The following is an 18,703-nucleotide window of genomic DNA, read 5'->3' on the forward strand; positions in this document are numbered from 1 at the left end:
CTGTATCCCTACGGGGCATGAGACCAGGTCACCTGGTACTGGACTCCATCTTGGAATTCCAGTGTTTTTCCACTGACCAGGCGTGGGAACCAAAAGGGGAGACAAAGGGTTCCCGCCACATGCAAAAGATATTTAAGGCATCATCATGGTTCTTCACTGCCTCTCTGCCCAAAAAGATTGCTGGAAACACCTGAGGAACAAAGACTGGACAAGGGGAGAAGGGCTGAACGCAGGCTAGAGGAACTTCTAGCCTGTGAAAGGAATACCTGGGGTTTTAAGCTGCAAGCAAGTGCAGCTTGCCCTCAAGAATCTCCGCAAACTGCCTAAAATAACAATTAGGGTGACAATTGGTTGCTCATATCCAATCTCTTTAATATATTAAGCTTAGATTACCTAGCAAATAAACAAAAACACAATCTGCTTTGATCTGTTTGCTATGCCTTATAAATCACTTAAAATCTATCTTTTTTTAGTTAATAAACTTGTTTTTGTTTTGTCTAAAACCAGTACGTGGAAATCGTAAGTGCGAGCAGAAAGCTGTTGCATATCTTCCTCAACATTGAGGGAGCAAATTTCATGAGCTTACGCTGTATAGGTCCCTGTGCAGCGCAAGATGGTATAATTTTGGGTTTACACTCCAAAGGGGCGGAGGTGTGTGCCTTAGGAACTAGGAGGAGCCTTAGCTGAGCTGATCTCAGCATGTGTGTAGCTGCAGCTGCGTGTGACCCTACCTGTATGTGTACTAGAGGGGGCTTGAGGGCCTGTCGCAGCAGTACAGTGTAAAGAGAGCCTACGCTGGTGAGTCAGGTGGGCTCAATGGTACCCCAGTTCCAGGTGGCACCCTGTCACACCCCTAAACTAATTTAGGACCATATCAGCAACCCAAAAGCTTGGTTAAAAATATGCTTACCTCCTCTGGGTGGAAGGGGTGAGTCAAAGTTGGTGACGGTGCAAAGGGAGGTGGGGAGATGACCTTCCTCTCTTCTAACTGGGCCATGATTTCCTTCCTTCGACGATGAAGCTCATCCAGGCTGGGATGGGTTTGAGATGGAGGTGGAAGTCGGTTATAAGGCTCCTAAAGTTAATATAAACAACTTGTTGAGTAATTTATGTAACACAAAGTAGAGCAACATCACCCTACAAGAGGAAAAATGTGGTGGGGAAAAAAAAAAAATCTAACACCAGAACACAGTTCACATTGTAAGAAGGAAAAAACCCAACAATTCTATTTGCAAGATTCTTCTCTAAACTTTTGCCTCAATTTAGTGCTCATTAAAGTTGTCCTGGAGACTGCAGCATCTTATTCACAGAAAGAGTTCACATGGGTGATAGTGCAAGCTTCCCTAGAAATAAGGAACATACACAAGCTGCCAAAACTGATTAGACCCCCATTAGTGAAGCGGGTCCTAGCTTTTTTGATCCTCAACCCACAAAAGGACCAAATACTTGTCTTGCAAACCACTCCTTTGTGGGTGGTGTGCAGCAATTAGCTTTCAAGTGGCTGTGCAATCCAAGGTGGAGAAATCCAAAGCTGTCATTCATCCTGGGGTACAGTAGCTGGACAACTCTGCAGGTTATAATCTTACCTCAGTTACTTAGGATATCTGGGGATATTATATATTTTATAACAGAATTATACCATTTGAACAGATTTATCAGATATCTGACTTGATGAAGCTACACACTGGGTAAATTGAAAAGTTTAAGTTCATTCATGGACCAGATAATGGGATACAGAGCCCTCAATCTCCACATCATTCATTTGAATCTAGCTATGTCATGAGTGACTATTTTCATCAAGTGGCTTATGGGCAGCAAGTTCTGTCTCTTTCTAGTTTCCACTGGACTGATGTCCACACAAAACCATAACACATGGATAGTCCAGTTGGCAATCCCAGTCAAAGGGCTAAATATAGAATGGTCATGAAAGTGGAATTCCTGGCCCATTCTGGAGGTAGTCTCTCCAGGTCAAGAGTGGTCAGTGCATGGAATCTCTCACATTACCATGTGCCCATGCTGTACCTGCACTGTGTATAAAGAGAGGATGTCAGTTTCCAGTCATGTCACAATTATGCCACTACACTGGAAATGAAAAGATTTAAGACACTATTTTCAAATTTTATTTTGCCATAAAAGTCAGGGTCATCGAGGGTTTCATATGAAGATATGACATTTCTCTACTTGAAATGATTTATAAGGCACTACATTCTTTCAGGAGTGACCATCACCAATGCTCAGTTTTCATCAGTTGCCATCGTGCCAAATTTTAAAATTTGGCACAAAGTGTGTGGGGGGAATAGCAGACTCCTGAGCGATTAACTAAATCTTGAGTTTGGCATTTAATTCTCCTAAAAAGTGCTTCACCTCCCCTCCTTCAGAAAGTGCCCAGTTCCCCAAAGTTTATGTTCCCTTGACGTTCTTTCTCTGACCAAACTAAAAAAGTATATAGAAAACCGTACTCTGTGGTATGAAGATCTGATCTGATTGAGATGTGGACCCACTGGATAATAACCCTCCACTTGCTGGTATCTGTCTCTGGATTCAGGTACGTAGGGAGGTGCAGCTCCATGTGGAACATCAATGGGCACGGGGCTTCCTCGGACAATCTCTTCCCGCTGGTATGGCTGGGCAGAGGGGTACACACGACGGCTCTCATAGTGTTGGTACATAGGCTGTCCCATGGGAGGATACTGCTGCGGCTGTGTGCCATACTGCGAATTCACCATACGATCCTGAACGTAGGGTGGGTAATGGTCTAGGTAAGGACCACCAGGTTCAGGAGCAGATGATGGAGGTCGGACAAAACGAGACATGCACTGTGAGGACTGAGTAGGATAGTACACACCTGAATTTATGTAACAAGAATACAAAAAGTCAGCACATGATTGGACATATCAATTGTTCACCACAATTTATTCTTAGAAATTCCAGTCTACAACAGTGTTGAAAATTGGCATCCGCAAGTCATTTCTTGATCACACCTGTCATCTTAGTGCTATAAATAAGGACTTTTTCCTATATGAAAATCTATTCTAAAATCAGCCACAAGACATTTGAGAATGTAAAGGTTGATCTAGAGCCCAGAGAGCAAAGTTTAAATTAACCAAACCAGCCAGTATGGCTGGAGACAAGCCACAGCAGCTGGAGATTGAGCCCAGCACAGGTGAGAAGGTGCACCCTGCTCTCTTGAGCTTAGACCACAACTGGGCCCAAAGACTATAATTCCCACAACTTTTCAGAAGGAACTTATCAAGTGTCCCTCCAAGTTCACATGAGTGATCTTGCCAGTCAGTGACTAGCACTGTTCTGGGCACAAGTAGCCTGAGTAACGTTTTTCAAGAAGCCCTGGCAGGAAGAGCTTAAAAATGGGGAAATGCAGCACAGTTGGTGGCTGACCAGGGAGAACAGACCTCCAGTCCCCAGCCGCTGGAGAAAGGGCTGACTGAAGGCAGGAGCTCCTCAGACGGCTGCTGCTCAGTAGCCTCGCCCTGAAGGAAGGAAGGGAGGGCGGGCCGGAGGCAGACTGCCCTTTTGTGGGGATTATCCTGCTGTATGTGTCTTTGAACTCAGTTGAGGGTCCATTACTCAACAAGAGCATCCCAGCAGGAGAGAGCCTTTCCACAATCATGGGATAATTGTGTGGGTTAATTCCCCCTTTTTCTGTTAACTGACAATGCTGGAAAGGCTGGAATATCTGGGGCTAAAATGGAGGGTGGAGCCTCTTAGCACTGGAACTGGCATGGGGTAAAAAAACCCTGGACTTTACAGAGCAGTGTCCCATATGTAAACAAAGGGGTCATGATCAAATTTTGTGGATTGCTCAGGTTTCCCACTTGCACATGAAGTAAAATATTATACATTTTAATTTGTTGGTTTGGGTATCTTGCTTTTATTCTTCCTTCTCTTTCCTTTCTAAAACCATATTGCACTCCTTCCATCTCTTTCCCCCTCACACTAATTTTCCCTTCCTTATTTCTACTTCTCCTCAGCCTGACTCATGTTCAATCATGAGAATCCGCTCTTCAAAACGGTACTTCCTTCTCTTATCCTTACCATCTCCATCAGTCTCCTCCTCCCCAAGAAATGCCCTTTTGTTCTCTTTTCAAAACTATTCCTGTGGCTTCCACTCCTTGTCCACATTCATCACTCTGGTGCAAATATTTCTGCAGAAGCCATGAACCTTTCATCTGAGTACCTCAAAATATTTTAACATGAATGAAGTTTTATAAACACCCTGACTGGGCAGGTACTGTTCCCATTTTCCACAACACCTTGTGATCTTCACTTCATCTCATCCACTTTTTTAATGTGGCAAAAGAGACTTTATGATGCTGGATGAGCGCAAACTTAACAAAAATCAGAAGAGTGAGTTCTCATTTAAGGGCACAAAATCCCCTCTAGATGTGACTGGCTGAATGCTATCGCATAAGAAATTTATTATTTCGGCTGAAAAAAATTTCTACCACTAAAGTACACCTTTTCTCCATGCTGGACTTCCATTTTACTATGCTGTTAGCACATTAAGCATTTATCCTTCATGCTCCCACAGGAAAACCCAAAATTGAAGAGGTTAAATCACTGGTGAGTGGGAGAGCACAGGCAAAGAACCAATATGGGGAGGGGCGAAGGAGGTGGGGGAAGAAAAGAGAGGGAAGGGAAAAAAAGACTGATCCCAACACTCTTACCTTGTGGATAAGGTGACGGCTCAAATGGTGGGGCAGCTCCTCTAGGATCCTGATAAAACACATCTGCTTGTTGAGGAGGATACAACTGTGATCCTCGTGATACCATTTGGGGTTGCTTGGAGAAAGACATTGGAGGCAGGTCTGTCGGTCCTCTCTGGGGCACAGGGTGGGGGTTCACTGGTAAGGCAGAAATAGAGCTCTTGGGGACAGACTCCAGCCTAAAGTAGAAGGAAGACATCAATCATGATTAGGCCACATCATACAGCTTGATGTGCTTTCAATACTGAACATGACTAAACACTGTATGATTTCAAAGCTCCATCTTTTGATGGCTCTCACCACTTTTCCTTATAAAAAGCAGGAAGTAAAGCATCTTTTTTTCCCTAGGCCATTTTTAATCACTAAAGGTGCAAGGCAGGAAAATTGTCGTTTCATTTCTAGAACGGATTTACTGTCCCTTATATTTCCTCCATCACACATTAACACAAACGACACTTCGAACAATAGTTAGGAAGATCCGTACGAGTCAGGAGGGGATCCAGGAGCACTGCTGCTCAGGTGGTCGATCTTCCCTGGCTTCAGAGCAGAATCATAGCTGGAGTCGGTCCCTCGGGAGATAAGCTGCGTCACTGTGCTGCCTGTAGACACAATCCCATTCGGCAAGGCAGAGGATTTTCTACTGGGCAAGTCCACTGCCCCTTCATCCGAGAGGATAGGTGCTGAAGGCAGGCCCACCTCATTTAGCTGGCCCAAGGAGGCACTCAGGGGTCTTCTGGGAACCAGGCGTTTGTTCATTTTACGAAATCTTCAGAAAAAGAAATCACACACCAAAAAATGAAACAAGAAACTAGAAGGAGTTGGGTTTCAAGATTTTTCACATAGGTGCTACAGAAAGAGCTTCAATTTTTAATTCAAGCTTCCTGAAGCTTTGCCAGAAATTTATTGCTAATATCTGGTGGACTGGAGTTTCTTGGTGCTATTTGAACAAAATGTTAGCAAAATGTTTTCTTTCAGAAGAATGAGTATGTATACTACATATTCAGCAAAGATTATGTGCCTATATTAAGATGCAAAAAAAGTTGTAATGCAATATTAAGGATAGGTTTTTTTAAATGACAAAGTGTTCCAGGGATTTCAGAGTTAAGATTTCCACAGTAAACTGAACTTGGTTCTCTTTGCATATATACATTACAAGAATAGGGTCTTCATTTACATGGGAACAACATACATTCAGGTGTTCAAAATACCACATCTGTGCAGTTAGGGTTTTAGGAAAAGGGCCACAATAGACAGTATATAATCTAGTTTATTTACACAGCATTACTGAATGAAAAAATACAGGGGGAAAGAACACTTTCTTCTATCCTACTATTTGCCTAATATGTCACTTCACTCAGTGTTGTGTGACCACATTTTATTTTAGAACATTTGCAAAATATGCTGAGACCCCTAAGTGCATGCACAATATTCAACACACAATTTGCACTGCAAAATAAACTGAGTGATTTCTTAAGATTCAAAGATAAAAATCCAAACCTCCCCACCCTCAAATAAATCTAACTCCACTTCCTCTGGAAAAAAGCCTGAGCAAATATGAGCTTTATATGTGTGCCCTGAAAAACAGCAGACTAGAGCTCTGTTGGACCAGCCCAGAGCGAATTCCAGGTGAATGCCCTTTACTAAAGATATCCTGGCATCAGCTCAGTTATTAAAATCTGGAGGTGTGTTAGCTTAAACACAACAACTGGTCTCTACTATTTGGACTGAACAATAAGAATTTCCTACAAAGGCAGACTCAAAAACTTAAAAGGATTTTATAAATCAAAACCAGCACCTTGAATGGCACCCAAAAGCAAAATCAGAAGCTAATGCAGACTCAACACTGCAGCCAAGATTGCAAGAAATGCCACTGAAAAAAGTGGACAGCTGCATTCTGCCCTAGGGAGTTTTCTCAGAGGTCTTCAGATGTAGGTGCAAGCACAGCACAATAGTAATCCAATCTAGAGGCGATAAGGGCACAGGTAACGCTGCTGAAGTTTGCATTGAGAGGAACAGTTGTAGTTTTGCCAAGCTTAGATTTAAAAAAAAAAAAAAAAAAAGCACTGTTTGTTGTTACTACTAATCCATTCAAAAGCAGGTGAGGATCCATCAGGACCAAAAGAACGCACAGCTCACTAACAGAAGGCAGGCCCAAACCCTTCTAATCAAGGGAACATACATCAACTTTTCCATCTCCTCTGGCTGTAACTCAACCCTCTGCCAGCCAGCATCACGAAGGTCTCATCTGGGTTAAACTTCAGCCAGACAGCCCCAATTTCATCTAGACAGGGAATGTAGAGTGTACATCATTTGGATATGATGAAAAGGAGCTGTAGAACAGTCTCATTAGCACACAAAGCACTGCAGGCTGGAACACCTCATGTTCCCAACAGTCTCACGCATATTCAACAAAATGTGACAGAATGGATCCTTGTGGCACATCACATGAGAAAGCCTTCAAGAAGAAGAATAGCAGTTGCACAATACCACCGTCTGGCGGTATTTTTTTCGCTCAGAGGAAAAAGCCATTCAGGCAGTCCCATGAATCCCTGTTGTAGTCTGCAAATATACCAAGTCTCAAAGGCAGCTAATATACTTGAAACATGGATACTTGGTCTTTGCCTACTGCCAGAGAGGATAATCCACTAATGAAACCAGGGTGCTGACTATCTCATAAGCCGTTGTGAAACCAAGTTTGGAATGGGCCCACAGAAGCCTGAGGACTCCAGGCATTACCAGAGCTGATTCACTACAACTTTCCTCTAAAAAGAAAGGCTACACAGGAGACAATCAGCAAGAGGCAGTTAGTTTCTTGAGCAGGTCTCTAGCAAGAGTTCATTTAAGATATGCTGACACCTTGCTTCTCTCTTTTAGGAAAGCACTGACCCTCTAATTCTAATAATGAATCAAATAGCTCTTCACTGGAGTTCAGCAGAAGGGAAAGGCACAGATCAGAAACAGCTCAAAGTTATCCAGCCACCTTTAGACCTTCAGTGAGCACACAATTTGAAACTCAAGATGAGATGACATTTTCCCCCTCCCAAAACAGAACTACTGCCACTGAAGCTGCCAATTGAGTCTGGATACAATAGACACCACCTTCAAAACACCTGGAAATAACAGCACATATACTCAACTGTTTCAGAGCTGAGGTAACCTGGATTCACCAGAATACCAACGGTCTAGAACAGCTTTTCCAATCAGTACTTCATGGACACCACAGTGAAAGAAAAGAAAACTGTTTCCATCACAATTACGGCATAGGACTTTTACTAATTATGTGTCATAGCTGATCAAACTACATGAGATATCCACATCTGGTATGTTAGCCTCTTCCCTGTTTCATCTATCAAAGTTCATCTATATACCATGACAACCTGTGAGGATGACAGGTAGAGCCATGGTTAGGAGTAGAGAAGAACACACAGTTGAAGATAATTAGGTTCCAAACTCTGAGTACAGTATTCTATCAAGCTGTAAAGCATTCCCTCCCAAAGAGATCTTATTCTTATGTATAAGAGGGCACAATTGTGGTTCATTAATTTTATACAATCAAAATGTGGCATTTTTTCCTCTCTCTTTTTTAATTTTAAAGAGAAAATTAAAACATGACCATGAAGTAACATTTCTGAATATCCGAACTGGTATTTCTCAAAGTTAAAAAATGTAACCTTTGGGCTGAGAACACTCATGAGTAATTTCAGCCCAAAATGCCAAAGTTTTGAGAAATAAGCCATATAAAATATAAATTTTGAACTATAGAATGAAATTCTAATCTTTAAAAGCATCATCACTGCTTAGCTTTTAAAAAGTCCAAAAAAACCCCAACCTGAGACATTTAGACCAACACAATTCTGCTCTTTCAAATATTCAGCTCTCTCTAAAACTACAGCTTCTATAATTTATTTATCCCAGGATTCACTTGCACAGATGGCATTTCATTATGTTGTTAACATTAGCTTTCCTGGTTTATAAGCCACTATGTAAATGACAAGTTCAACAGAGTTACTGTTGCAAGAAGAGAGCTCTGAGCAAGGTTAACCCTGAGTTTCAAGCTCTTCAAGGTAGTGTAAAAGCTTAAGGTACAAGACCAAGAAAGAGCTGAAGATTTGAAGGATTATCAGCTCCAACCTTCCTCTCTCACCTGATTATAAAATTGAGGTAACGAGAAAAACACTTGGGAACAGTCAAAGCAGCGCACTTTGGAAGTATGTTTAAAATCAGGAAGAAAAACAATGCACTAAGTTTCAGAGTAGCAGTCGTGTTAGTCTGTATCAGCAAAAAGAAAAGGAGTACTTGTGGCACCTTAGAGATTAACAAATTTGTTAGTCTCTAAGGTGCCACAAGTACTCCTTTTCTTAATGCACTAAGTATGCTTGCTACAGGATTTTTAACTGTTCATAGCTGTACTACTGCCAAACAAGGCAAAGCGAGTTTAAGAAAACACCAGAAAAACTTCTTAACTGGTAAAACACACCCACCCACCCCCCTTCCTCATTCTCACAATTCTGATAAATGGCTTCCATTGATAATGGCAGGGGAAAAAAGGCAAGGAAAGGTTTTCACTATACAAGGCACTCTTACTTTTCTAATTCCTCCTGCGAATGTGCGAAGGTGCAGCTGGCTCCACGGGGACACCCTCCTCTCTGCTTCATGTCTCGGCACATATATGTCTTATACTTGCTGTGTTGAGGAGGCTATGAAGAGTAAAGACAACAAAATAAGGCACTTGAGTATAAATTAATGCACGGAATTAACCAAGAGGGTACTTTAGACTACCATGCTCTCAATAAAATACGATGTTCAAAGTGAATAATTATTGACAAAATTTATTCAGAGATGACTGCAGGGTGAGATAAGCAATTGAAGGACTTGTGTGTATGATAATTTGATACGACTGTACACTGTACTCAGGATTAGGTACTATGTCAGCAGATCCAGTGCCAGATTTAAAGGACTCATCCATATCAGTGATTACATAAGCAAAACTATTTATTGAGGCTGAATTGGAACAGCCTGTGGGTTCAGATAACAAACAAGTGTGGACAAAACATTACTGACAGTTCTGAAAGCAGCTTGGTGTCTCTTTTCACATTATTAAAAAAAACACTTAGTAATCACAGATTGAGTGTTGGGGCTAACACACTATCAAGTACCGTGGAAGCTACCATCATTGAAGCAAGCCAGAATTTCACATTGAGGGCAGAAAACTTGCTAAATTAACACCCATACCCAAATACCTAACTGATTTTAATGTTAATCTACATTAATCTTAGTTATCTTAAAATGGCCATTTTTACTTAGCAGGCAAAGGGAAAGGGTTCTTCAAAGCCTGCAGAAAATTCAACAAGCTATTTTTGAGTTACAGATTAACAAGTTATCCCATACTTGAAATTTTACCAGTTTAACACTTTACTTGAGTCTCCCTCTATCTCAAAATGGCCCATTACTACCCCCTGTGAACTTCAAATATTAATTACCTCTCACTGAAAATTCCTGTGCTGGCTGTATCTGAACAACATAGTAGTTGATAAATAAAAATTAAATTATTTTTGGGTGAACTTTTTGGGAGCCAATCTTGGTCCCATGGAGGTCACTGGGATTTTGAAGTTCCCCATCACCACTATTTACTTCAGTGGGAACTGAATAGTGCATGGTGTATGTGAGCATGTTGCCCTCTACTGGCTAGTTGTACATAAGAAAAAATGGAAGGAAATGTCTATCAGACATGAGCAACAGAGCTCTGCTAGCTATGTGGCACACACCTGCTTTTTGGGAAGTAGGAGGATTTGGTTTCTTGTCCCAGCTGTGCATGAAAACTATGGCTAGCTGATGGCCTCCACACAAAGGCTGCAGTTACAATCCCATTTTAATGCTAATTTTGATCGCCCTTGCAGCTCCTTGCTTTAAAGACTATGAGGTTTGGTAAATTATGTGATAGGTAACAACACTGTTTAGCTACCTCAGTTAGTTCTTGAAACAAAGGTTTTCAGTTTGGGGATTTATAATAGCACTTCACTCAAGTTCCAAGTGTTTAAGCTTTACAGAACCATTACAAGCAAGAAGTACTGGTATTGCGTCCCTCAAAAGGTGCCACCTCATGTGTGAAATATGCCAGTTTTTAAAAAAAGGAACATTGGCACAAAGATTTTTTTTTTTTTTTTTGGAAAGGGGTTTGCCATTGATTTCCCTGTAGCTTCAGATGGATTAGATTTTCTTCTCTTCATCCTGATCTACTGTGCAAAGATGTGCGAGATGATTGCCTGTAGAGGACAATACTCACGAGGCACTACAATGAGACTCCCAAACTAGTTTTATTGAAGTATATTTGAAGCCAGGTCACATACAAATAAATCTGTGCCATTTGCTCCAACCAAAGTTTAGAGGCTAATAGTTTCCCAGATTCCTAATGTTCCAGTCTTTACCTGCTGCTGATCTGTTCCTTTCTTGCTGTGATTCTGAATGTAATCAACTAGTCCATGTACCACTGTCCTCACAGCAACTAATCCATTTTCTAGTTGTTCCCATGTTGGGGGTGGGGCATCTGCAGCATTCACAAAAAACAGAACATGTCTTACAATTAAAATTAAGGTGTTTCCACAACTAGTTATCAAGAATATTTCAATGTTAAAAAACCCAAAATACACAAAAATTTAAGTAGCAAACCTCAAGGAGCGCTTTACCAGGAATCAAAAAAAAAAAAACGCTCGGAGTCTCTGTATTGATCATTTAAAAAACGAATATTACAATGTCAGAGAATTGAGCTGCACAACAAGTTACATAAATCAGCAAGCCAGTATCTGGCATGTTAGAAAAAAAATTCAGGAAACACTGGTGCTTTAGTTCCTAGTTCAGCTTTGACAGACTGACAAGTAAAATCACTGCACATATTTTGATTTTGACAGTACTATAGAAACTTGACAAGTACACAAAAGTCTTTTGCACAGAAAATACTTGATCAAATTCTTTGTTTTCACACCACTCTTTTGTACAACTCATTTTAAAAATGCTGCACCAAAACATATTGGTTTAATATATCTAACTGTGACGGAACAGCTCTGACGTACGTTAGTGTTTGGTGCACTGGAAGTGGATTGTTTTTGGAAGCAGGGTCTTTTCTGCAGGACAGGGCCTGTCCTCCAGATGCATGATACCTCCGCAAGGCCCTATATCACACAGACATTATTTTAGGCAATATTATCTACAAAGGCCAACATCACCCTAGATCAGAGGTTCCCAAACTTCTTATTGAGTACACCCTTCTAGATCTACCAGCTGCCTGCATACTCCTACCCTTCTCATCACTGATATTTTGTATTCTTCTTAACACTACTGCTCTTTAGCCATTTGTCCATATTTCACTGTTACGTACAAATGTAGTGCAACAGGGTCAGGCCAGATGGCTATAGGAGAGTAATAGAAGTCAGATATATTAGCCCCAGGCTAAGTAGGTCCCTTTTCCCTGGGTAAGGTAACAGGGAAGGTTCCAGAACAATCAGGAACCTTCTGGAGACAATTAAGACAGGCTGATTAGAACACCTGCAGCCAATCAAGAAGCTGCTAGGATCAATTAAGGCAGGCTAATCAGGGCACCTGGATTTTAAAAAGGAGCTCACTTCAGTTTGTGGTGTGCATGTGAGGAGTTGGGAGCAAGAGGCACTAGGAGCTGAGAGTGAGAACGCGGACTGTTGGAGGACTGAGGTGCACAAGCATTATCAGAGACAAGGAGGAAGGTCCTATGGTGAGGATAAAGAAGGTGTTGGGAGGCAGCCATGGGGAAGTAGCCCAGGGAGTTGTAGCTGTCGCACAGCTGTTCCAGGAGGCACTCTAGACAGCTGCATTCCACAGGGCCCTGGGCTGGAACCCGGAGTAGAGGGCGGGCCAGGGTTCCCCCCAAATCCTCCGAACTCCTGGTCAGACACAGGAGTCGTCGACCTTGAACTGTGAATTCAGAAAAACGGCCAAGCTGAGGGCTGCCGTGAAGCTCCAAGGCGAGCAAATCCGCCAATAAGCGCAAGACCCACCAAGGTAGAGCAAGAACTTGGTCACAATAGTTATAGAGCAACATATACAACCAGAAAAAACACCCAAACCCTGATTAAGTTCTGATTTCAGTTAGACTGGACAGTTGCTGGGCAACTGAGCCCGTGCTGTACGGTGAATGGAGGTGAGGGCTCTGTACATCAGCATCTCTGTATCTGCGTTCTCTTGAAGTAAATTACAGTAGAACCTCAGAGTTATGAACACCAGAATTATGAACTGACCAGTCAACACACACGTCATTTGGAATTCAAAGTACGCAATCAGACTGCAGCAGAGACCAAACAAAAAAAAAAAAAGCAAATATGGTACAGTACCGAGTTAAAAGTAAACTACTAAAAATAAAGGGAAAGTTTAAAAAAGATTTGACAAGGTAAGGAAACTTTCTGTGCTTGTGTAACTTAAATTGAGATGGTTAAAAGCAGCATTTTTCTTCTGCATAGTAGTTTCAAAGCTGTATTAAGTCAATGTTCAGTTACAAACTTTTGAAAAAACAACTTTTTGTTCAGAGTTATGAACATTTCAGAGATGCTTAATCTGATGTAGCCTATTATGAAAACGCAATAAATTAATAAATAAATTAAAACCCACCGTTACATAGTTTTTCCTGCATTATCCCCCCTCCCCCGCCCAAGATGTCTCACGAACCCCCCCAGGATACACTTACCACAGTTTGGGAACCCCTGTCCTAGATCATCTAGAGAGGCACTCATTGTAAAACACCACAAGTTTCTCTCTCTCTCTCTCTCTCCCCGCCCCCAGATGTGAAACAATACAATTTAAGGAATACAATTGTATACTGCAATACAATTCCACAAATCAACCACTATTTAATACATGACAGAATCAGTAACTATGGGCCATCAGCCAGAATAGATATTTATTCTTTTATCTGGTTGATTTCTCTTCCAGCTATTTAACCTAATCCAGCAGAAGATAATACCACTGGCTGCGAGCGCACGCACGCACACACACAGCACCTTGAATCAGTGGATCTCAAAGTGCTCTACATACACTGAGTCTCAAAATCTATTACACCCATCATATCTTTAATTTATCAGACACCTTCTAGCTAATATATCTATGAAAAATGTAAGTTGGGTCCAAGCACATCATCAAGGTAAGTCGAGATCCATTGAAGACTCATCTGCTGGGGAAAAGGAGGGGCACTGATGACTCCATCTTCTATAATCAGCCTCTGTCTAGTAGGTATCTGATACATTTGAATTTCTGCCCTCCTGTAGTTCCAGAAAGTGAAAAAGAGATTTCTGTCCTTTCTCCCTGCCCCAGAGTAGGAAGCAGGCAGGGGGAAGATCTGATATTCTCCCCCGCACCCTACCTGTGTGCTTAAAAGGGGAGGATTTCCATGACCAATACTCCTGCAGTCACCTTATGTTATTTTGTTATTCTCTCCTCAATTCTCTTCTGTGTCTTAGTTTTCTCAAGTAGCAGCAGCTGCCACTGCCCAAAACACTGCCATGGTACTTGATAATTCCAGCGTTGCCAGGGATTAAATAGCAGCAGTGCTGTCAAATTCACTCTACTCTTCTTTCCCACAGGTGTAAACAGCAGTAGCAGAGCTCTTTGGCAGATTCAGGAAGAAAGCACTGCATTTTTGGTTGCTAAGCACTAACTGGTCCATATTTTGAAGGTTCTCTTTGCAACCATAAGAGTCAACTTTACAAACAACCAAAACCCCTTATCAGTTCCTGTAGTAATAGATAGCTTAGGCCTCCACACTCACTGGGGAAAGCTTCCCACTCACCACTAGTGAGTAGATTTAAGGCTATACATTTTATTTTACAGGTGGGTAGAGCAGTCTTCAGCCACATGAGCTTAGGTTCCCCTCTCAGGTACCCACCTAACCTCTACCATTTATTTTCTCCTCTCCTCTCCAATCCACTCCCCTTCTCCTCAAGTTCCCTCTCCAATCTGCCTTTTCTTCTGCCTTCCCCACAACTTGGATTCCCCTTCCCAGTCCCTACTTTCTTTCTCCCCACTCCCTTTCCCCTGAAGGGTTCCCTCTTCCATTCTGTGATCTTGGAGGACTTCAGCCATTCAAAATTTCTGAGCAGCCAGCAAAATGGCATGACACTTCCCACAAAAAACAAACTGCTTGTCTATCTAGCCTGACCTTTTCCTACTCTATGTAGTTCCAGAGTATTAGGATTAAGATTCCTCAATAATTCTTGCATGGAAAATGCCTTCTGATTTAAAAAAATAATAATAATAAAAAAGTGTGTAGTCCAAAATTCTGAGAACCTACCACTGTAGAGAATATTCAAGACAAAAACAAACCGCTCAGGAAAAATTCAAGACACAGAGTTCTGATTAAACAGCTAATACAGTAAGGCCATTCCGTTAAAGCAGACACTACTATGACCTTACAAGAGGCTAACAGGTTTACCTGGACTAGGGTCAATATTTGCCAAGAGCTCTAGGTGAGGTCGAAGCCTGTTCAGGTTGGCTGGGTCTCCAGTCCTCTGGAGAGCAATGGTTAGTTCTTGAACACTCTGTGCAAATGAGGCTGGGGTCTGCAACTTAAAAAATTGTAACAATTAACTTTCTACAGGCAAGGCAGCCCTCACTGCTTCTGCAGGCTGCTCCACTAGGTCACAGAGTCACTTTCCAATCGTTTCATTTCATTTTCACCCAAGATTTCTTCACCATGTGCTCCCCTTTCTTCAATATGAAAGACTACACCTCAACCAAAGATACATCAGAGGCTTTGGTTCTCCCTGGATGTTCTAAGTCATTTATATTCCAGTAGCATCCAGTGACACCAACAAGAATTGAAGCTCCATTGTGCTAGACCTCTCCGAAAGGCCCAAAGCTTTCTTTGGTCTCTGGACCAAGAAGTTTGCAATCTAATTTAACATAAGTGTAATAAAAGAAAGGAAGGTGGGGGTTGGATGACAAGGTAACAGTAATAAGAATTCTTCCTAGCTACCACTTCTATGGGAAGTGGATTAACTATGATGATGGGAGAACTTCCATCACTGTAGTGAGTAGATACACTGAAGTGCTCCAGCTGTACCACTGTAACATTTCAAATGTAGAATAGCCCTTCATCGACTCACGACGAGATATTAGGTTACAAAACAGCTGGGGAAGAGAACAGATGGTTGGGCTGATTTGAGGTGGCTTTACCTTGTCAATGATGGACTGCATGTGGGATTTGTGGGACTGGTCTCCATATAGCAGCGAGGACCACTGATCCGGTGCAATGCGTAAACCTGCTTCCATGGCAATCTGCACAATCTGGGAATCATGTTCCCTTCGCAGAGCTTCATAGGTACGGAACTCCTCCTTCAACTGCATCAGGGAGGAGTCCTCATCACGTTTAGTCACCTGAAGGGGAGAAAGTTGCCCATCACAATGAGCCAGGGATAAATCAGATGGCAGTGCCAAGCTCAGAGCAAATACATTCTTAGATTAGTACCAAGTTTCCTCCTCCCAAAATAGTATTAATATCACAGTGCTACACAGTAAACACCAACAAATGAGAATGGTTTCTCCTGACTAATAAGGGATAAGCTTTCCTATATTCATATATTGAAATGCTATGGAATACATTAACTCAGATGTATAGATCAGTGACTTGAAGCCTGATTCCAGATGTTAGAGAGAGAAGCGTTGCATTCTAGATTTTTACACTGGTACCCATCACCATGGTGCCTGAGTTCCTTCACTTCATCGTGGAAATCTTTCACCAGCAGCAACAACGCAATACAATTTCAGTTTAGTCTTTTTTGATTGTAACTTCATTTTGGTGAATTTTTGTGCAAAGAATGGACATACTATAAAAACATGGTGTCAGCAACAGCATAGGCTTCCCTTATGCAGCTCTACCAATGAATCTCACCCTTGATGTGCAGCACCCCACACTAGTTCAATCCTAACCACCATACAATCAACTCAGTCAACATATCCTAGGGTATTCTACCAGCAAGTCTCTCCTAAGCAGACAGAAAATAAGCTAATTTGTTTGGTGGTTTTGATACTGTTCATCCACTATGACCTACTCTGAGCCCAAACTTGCATTTCACTTGCAACTTAAAACCAAATTACAGCCAAAGTCCCCCTCCATGAACTCTCTGAACATTCGGGACTTCACAAATGAGACCCATTCTGAAAATACAAGTGTCATACATTTAATCATAGAATCACAGAAGCGTGGAACTGAAATAGACCTCAGTAGGTTCTCTTGTCCAGTCCCCTGCATTCAAGGCAGGACTATATCATAACTAGATAATTCCTAACAAGATTTTGTCTAACCTGTTCTTAAAAATCTCCAATGACAGATTTCCCAACCTACCTAGGCAATTTGCTCCCATGGTTAACCATCCTGACAGTTGGGAAGTTTTTCCCTAAATCCAATCGAAACCACCTTTGCTGCAATTTAAGCCAAATGCTTTTTGTCTTATCCTCAGAAGTTAAAGGAGAACAATTTTTCACCCTCCTCTTCTAACACCTTTTATGTACTTGAAAACTTACGTCCCACCTCACTCTTCTCTTCTCCAGACTGAAAAAAATGGGTTTTGTTTTTTTTTTCATCTCCCCTCATAGGTCATGTTTTCTAGATCTTTTATTGTTTTTGCTGCTCTCCTCTGGATCTTCTCCAATTTGTCCACATCCTTCCTAAAATGTGGCACCCAGAACTAAACACAATACTCCAACTGAGGCCTTATCAGTGCAGAGTAGAAGGGAAGAATTACTTCCTGTGTCTTGCTTACAACACTCCGGCTAATACATCCCAGAACAATGTTTGATTTTTTTTTTTTGCTGTGTGCGTGCCCGCAATATTGTTGACTCATATTTAGCTTGTGATCCACTATAACCCCTAGATCTCTTTCTACTGTACTCCTTCCCAGGCAGTCATTTCCCATTTTGTATGTGGGAAATTGACTGTTCCTTCCTCAGTGGAGTACTCTGCATTTGTCCTTATTGAATTTCATCCTATTTACTTCAGACCATTTCTCCAGTTTGTCCGGATCATTTTGAATTTTAATCCAAAGCATTTGCAACCCCTCCCAGCTTGGTATTATCTGCACACTTTATTAGTGTACTCATTCTGCCATTATCTACAACATTTATGAATATAATGAACAGAACTGGATCCAGAAATGATCCCTGTGGGACCCCACTCTATATGCCCGCCCAGCTTGATTGAACAACTGATAATGAATAACCACTGATAACTATAAATTCAAAAGATGCAAGCAAATAAAAGCCTTCTTCATTTGCAGGACGGATTGGCGTGTGGTTCCAAATTTAATGAGGTCTTTTAGCATTTTCTGGGATATAGCAAGTAAATCTTCCTTGCATTGTGGAACCTCCACGCAGGGTTTACTTCATACCTTGAAGCAGGAGGCTCTGTAAAGAAGCTGGACAACATGCCCAATGCTGGTTTTAGAAGCTTGAGGAAATCGTGGCTCCAATCTCTGCACTACAAAGAGAACCAAGACCTTTCGTGACAAAGCAGATCCATCTTCCAGAGCCAGCAGAACCAGCTTCAGTGCTTCCTCTTGCATTGCTGGAAAATACAAAGCAACAAAAGAAAAAAAAATGAAACAAACCAAGAATGATCTTGCATTAATAACATGCTTTCCCTACAAATGGGTGCAGTAGGTAACCGAAAGGGGCAAAGTCACTCCAAAGCTCCCAGAAAGTAGTAGGGCATGTGGAAGACACTTTCAACACCCTTGCATTAATAATGGAAGGAGGGTGCAGGGATAGGTATCAGCAAACCAGCTGCCTAAGCACCAAACTTCTCAACTACCTCCCATCCCGCTGCAGTCAGAGCCCCCCAGCTTGTTGGTCCCATGTTACAGAGCAGCAGATGGAGTGTGTCCAGCCCTCTCTTTTTATGAGCTTAGGAGGAAAAAGGAATCCCCCATTTTCAGGGGAGGACTAGGCACACAAGTCAGGGGTAGAGC

The 18,703-nt window shown here is 41.8% G+C and overlaps 1 protein-coding gene across 4 annotated transcripts in view; it reads right to left on the reverse strand.

Moving 5' to 3' along the window:
• RC3H1 (ring finger and CCCH-type domains 1) overlaps positions 1-18,703 on the reverse strand; it is a 111,399-nt gene that overhangs the window by 11,798 nt on the left and 80,898 nt on the right. For 2 of the 4 annotated variants that reach the window (XM_074960971.1, XM_074960973.1), the window contains exons 5-13: positions 18,125-18,300; positions 15,915-16,115; positions 15,172-15,304; positions 11,150-11,268; positions 9,309-9,421; positions 5,209-5,490; positions 4,686-4,903; positions 2,460-2,845; positions 911-1,075 (exon numbers count right to left, since the gene is read on the reverse strand). In XM_074960971.1, coding sequence (XP_074817072.1) covers positions 911-1,075; positions 2,460-2,845; positions 4,686-4,903; positions 5,209-5,490; positions 9,309-9,421; positions 11,150-11,268; positions 15,172-15,304; positions 15,915-16,115; positions 18,125-18,300 — 1,793 coding nt within the window. The remainder of the gene's footprint in view (positions 1-910; positions 1,076-2,459; positions 2,846-4,685; positions 4,904-5,208; positions 5,491-9,308; positions 9,422-11,149; positions 11,269-15,171; positions 15,305-15,914; positions 16,116-18,124; positions 18,301-18,703) is intronic. The other 2 variants (XM_074960972.1, XM_074960974.1) reach the window with 2 other exon arrangements.

Source organism: Natator depressus, chromosome 8, assembly GCF_965152275.1.
Source record: "Natator depressus isolate rNatDep1 chromosome 8, rNatDep2.hap1, whole genome shotgun sequence".
NCBI classification, from domain to species: Eukaryota; Metazoa; Chordata; order Testudines; family Cheloniidae; genus Natator; species Natator depressus.